Source organism: Quercus lobata, chromosome 8 (assembly GCF_001633185.2).
Source record: "Quercus lobata isolate SW786 chromosome 8, ValleyOak3.0 Primary Assembly, whole genome shotgun sequence".
Lineage (NCBI taxonomy): Eukaryota > Viridiplantae > Streptophyta > Magnoliopsida > Fagales > Fagaceae > Quercus > Quercus lobata.
In genome coordinates this window covers 58,119,695-58,122,533 of record NC_044911.1, presented here as the reverse complement: position 1 = coordinate 58,122,533, position 2,839 = coordinate 58,119,695, and the positions used below count along the sequence as shown (strand labels likewise).

Sequence of the window (2,839 nt, the reverse complement as noted above, 5' to 3'; positions counted from 1 at the left end):
GTTGAGACTTGGGAGGATAGAAAAGTGAGAGCATAAAAAAATGTAAAAATTATAGAATATGTTTTGATTTTCTACCTATTTCGTAGAGAAGATGGAAAAGTAAAATTATTTGATATGAAATTTTGAATAAATTTTGCTAGTAAACCCCTTTGAAACAAGAGTAATTCCTGCGTGAGTATGCGTCCGTAAACCCTAGCCTTTTGATCTGTTTTATGTTATATTTTTTAATTAAAATGTGTTTTTTAATGGAAAAGCCAAAGTTGAGTTCCAGGAAAGGTTTGTTATATAAGCACTAAGGCAAGAATTAAATAATTAGGCAGATTTTGCAACACTGTTAAGTTTGATAGGCATTTGTATGGACATTGGTCATGTTGGCGTTAGCACTTGGCTCAAACAAGTTTGCCTCAATTTATCAGTCATCCTCAGGACCGAACTTGTGAGGTCATCACAACTCAGCGACAACAAGCAACATCCGGAGATAATAAATTAGTACCAACTTATATATATACTTATATCTCATCTCTTGAAACATTGAGCACTCAGAAAAAGAAAAAAAAATTAAGAAAAAAAATTAAGAAGAGCAAGCATGTTTCCCTTTACATTGCCACACCAATTTTGACTAACAAAGTAATATTTATGACATATATATTTGAAACTAAAACAACTCCTTGCTATTTAAATTTTAACTTGCCTTATAGCCAATTAACTTCCTCTTGAAAGTTCTTCTCAAAAAAAAAAAAAAAAAATTGCTCTTGGAGGTGCAGTGACAAAACATTCCACTTTCCTTATTTTTGGAGAATCAACTTCCTCTTAAAAAACGGGGAGGAAGACATCAGTGAGAACACTCTTTGAAAGCAGAGAAGCTTTGAGCAATTTCAGAACCTAGCGACAAACCAGATAAAGGAGCAAATTAAAGGCAATTACAAGAATTAGCAATCGTATAGCCACAATCAATTAGTACCCTCAATCTCAGTTTGAACGAGCATATTTAGCAATATTTTTCAGGACAAAAATATAAAAGAAGAAAAGAAATAAAATTCTAGTCATGCACAGAAAACAAAGAATGTGACTGACACACACCTCTTCCACGCCCAAATCGACCACTTTCTCTTGAAGAACCCCTGTATCCTTGACATTGAACTTGTTAAGCACTGTGGCAAGAGAAGTTGTGGACAATGGTTTCACCGCCAAATCATCCATCACCATGTATGTAACCTCTCCTTTCACATAATCTCCCACATTACTTGAGTAGGGATTGTTTGCGCTTGGTGGGCCTATATATTTTGACTCTCGGCTCATAGAAGACCCGCACCCACAGATTGCTTTCCTCTCAAACACGTTTAGGCAGCACTTATACAATTTCCTGGATGATTCAACGTTTGGCAATTGGAGAGGAAATCCTGCTGTACCACTGGAGAAGTATGCTTTGGGCTTGAGAAGAGAGTCCTTGTTCACGTTTGGTCGAAGGTAAGTAGTACTTAAATTTGCAATGCTGTCGTAAATGTTTCCCAAGCTGCCCACCATTTCTTGATTGAGAAGCGGAATGAAAGTTCCGACCGGCAGGGCAAGAATGTAAAAGAGGAAGTCCACAAATTCCTTGCCGGCTTCAGCATAAAGCACTCTGCCGCCGCCTTTTGGTTCTATCATAAGTTTCAAACTCACTTTGGACGTAGCAGATCCCATGGATGAAATGTCTAGCTTGGTTTCTCTAGAACTTTTTTGGGGCAAGCAATATACAATCAGCACGATCGTCGGGACAGTTTATAAAGTGGTTGCTTAGATCTATGATTCAAACTTTTTTTTTTTCAGAAGGATTAATTTGAGTTTTTATTAATGGAGCAACATAACTCTTACATCACAATATCAACTATTGTAAAGACGTTATCATGTTGTGAAAATAAAAATAAGGCTAAAATACAAAACTATGTTTCTAAGTTTCACTAAATTCATTTCGAGTCTCTAAGTTTCAAGTTTATTTAAATAATGCATTTCCGTCAATTTCTATTAAATGTTGAGGTTAATTTTCCAAATTTTTAATTTTTTTCTCAAATTATTTAAATTTAAAATATCGAATTAATGATTGAAAAATATTTTCCAAATTTTTATTTTAAATTTTAACCAAAGTTGAGAGAGAAACCTTAATTGAATGAACTTCAAACTTGAAAAACCAAAATGAATTCTTATAAAACTTAATGAGTGTGCTTTGCATTTTAGGCTTAAAGAAAAAAAAAAAAAAAAAAAAAGTAATGTTGTACATAAAACTTTTTCACAATAAATATTAAAATTGTTAAAATGATTGACCATAAACTGTGGCAGACACAATTCACACTCAAGTATCTATCATTTCTTCTCTTGTGGAAGTTTATGGAACAAAAAGTTTGACAAAAGATTCCATACTTGGTTGATGTGTCAAATTGACAATGGTAGATATATAATTATATTAATGTTGGGTCCATATAAATACTAATAAAAAGTTGTCAACACAACTATTATGGAAGATATTGTAAAATTTTTTGTGTCTATATCATTGCTTTTTTTTTTTTTTTTTATTATTACTAATAGAGAAATCTTGCCAAAAGTAAAGAAGAATAAATCTTGCCAAGTAAAATTTGGTATCCAAGGCATTATCAATATTTTTTTTCTTCTTTTGACTAGCTAAGAAGAATAAATCTTGTCAGCCACTTATCACGGATTTATGCAAGTTCTGATATGATTCGATTTTCCTTCTTTTGTGAAAAAGAAATTTACCACTACGAAATTATAACTTTTCTTAGTCAAAAAGCAAAGAAAGCAATAATTGAGGAGTTTTGCAACTTTTGAAACCTTTTTATTTTTTAAC

General features: G+C 32.5%; 1 protein-coding gene across 1 annotated transcript; it reads right to left on the bottom strand.

Moving 5' to 3' along the window:
- Positions 1 to 256: 256 nt before the first annotated feature.
- LOC115957799 lies at positions 257 to 1,857 on the bottom strand. Its single transcript, XM_031076131.1, has 2 exons — positions 1,081 to 1,857; positions 257 to 882 (listed from the first exon to the last, which is right to left on the bottom strand). The coding sequence occupies exons 1-2, from the start codon at positions 1,681 to 1,683 to the stop codon at positions 811 to 813; spliced, it is 675 nt and encodes a 224-aa protein (XP_030931991.1). The 5' UTR covers positions 1,684 to 1,857; the 3' UTR covers positions 257 to 810.
- Between the last annotated feature and the right edge of the window lie 982 nt (positions 1,858 to 2,839).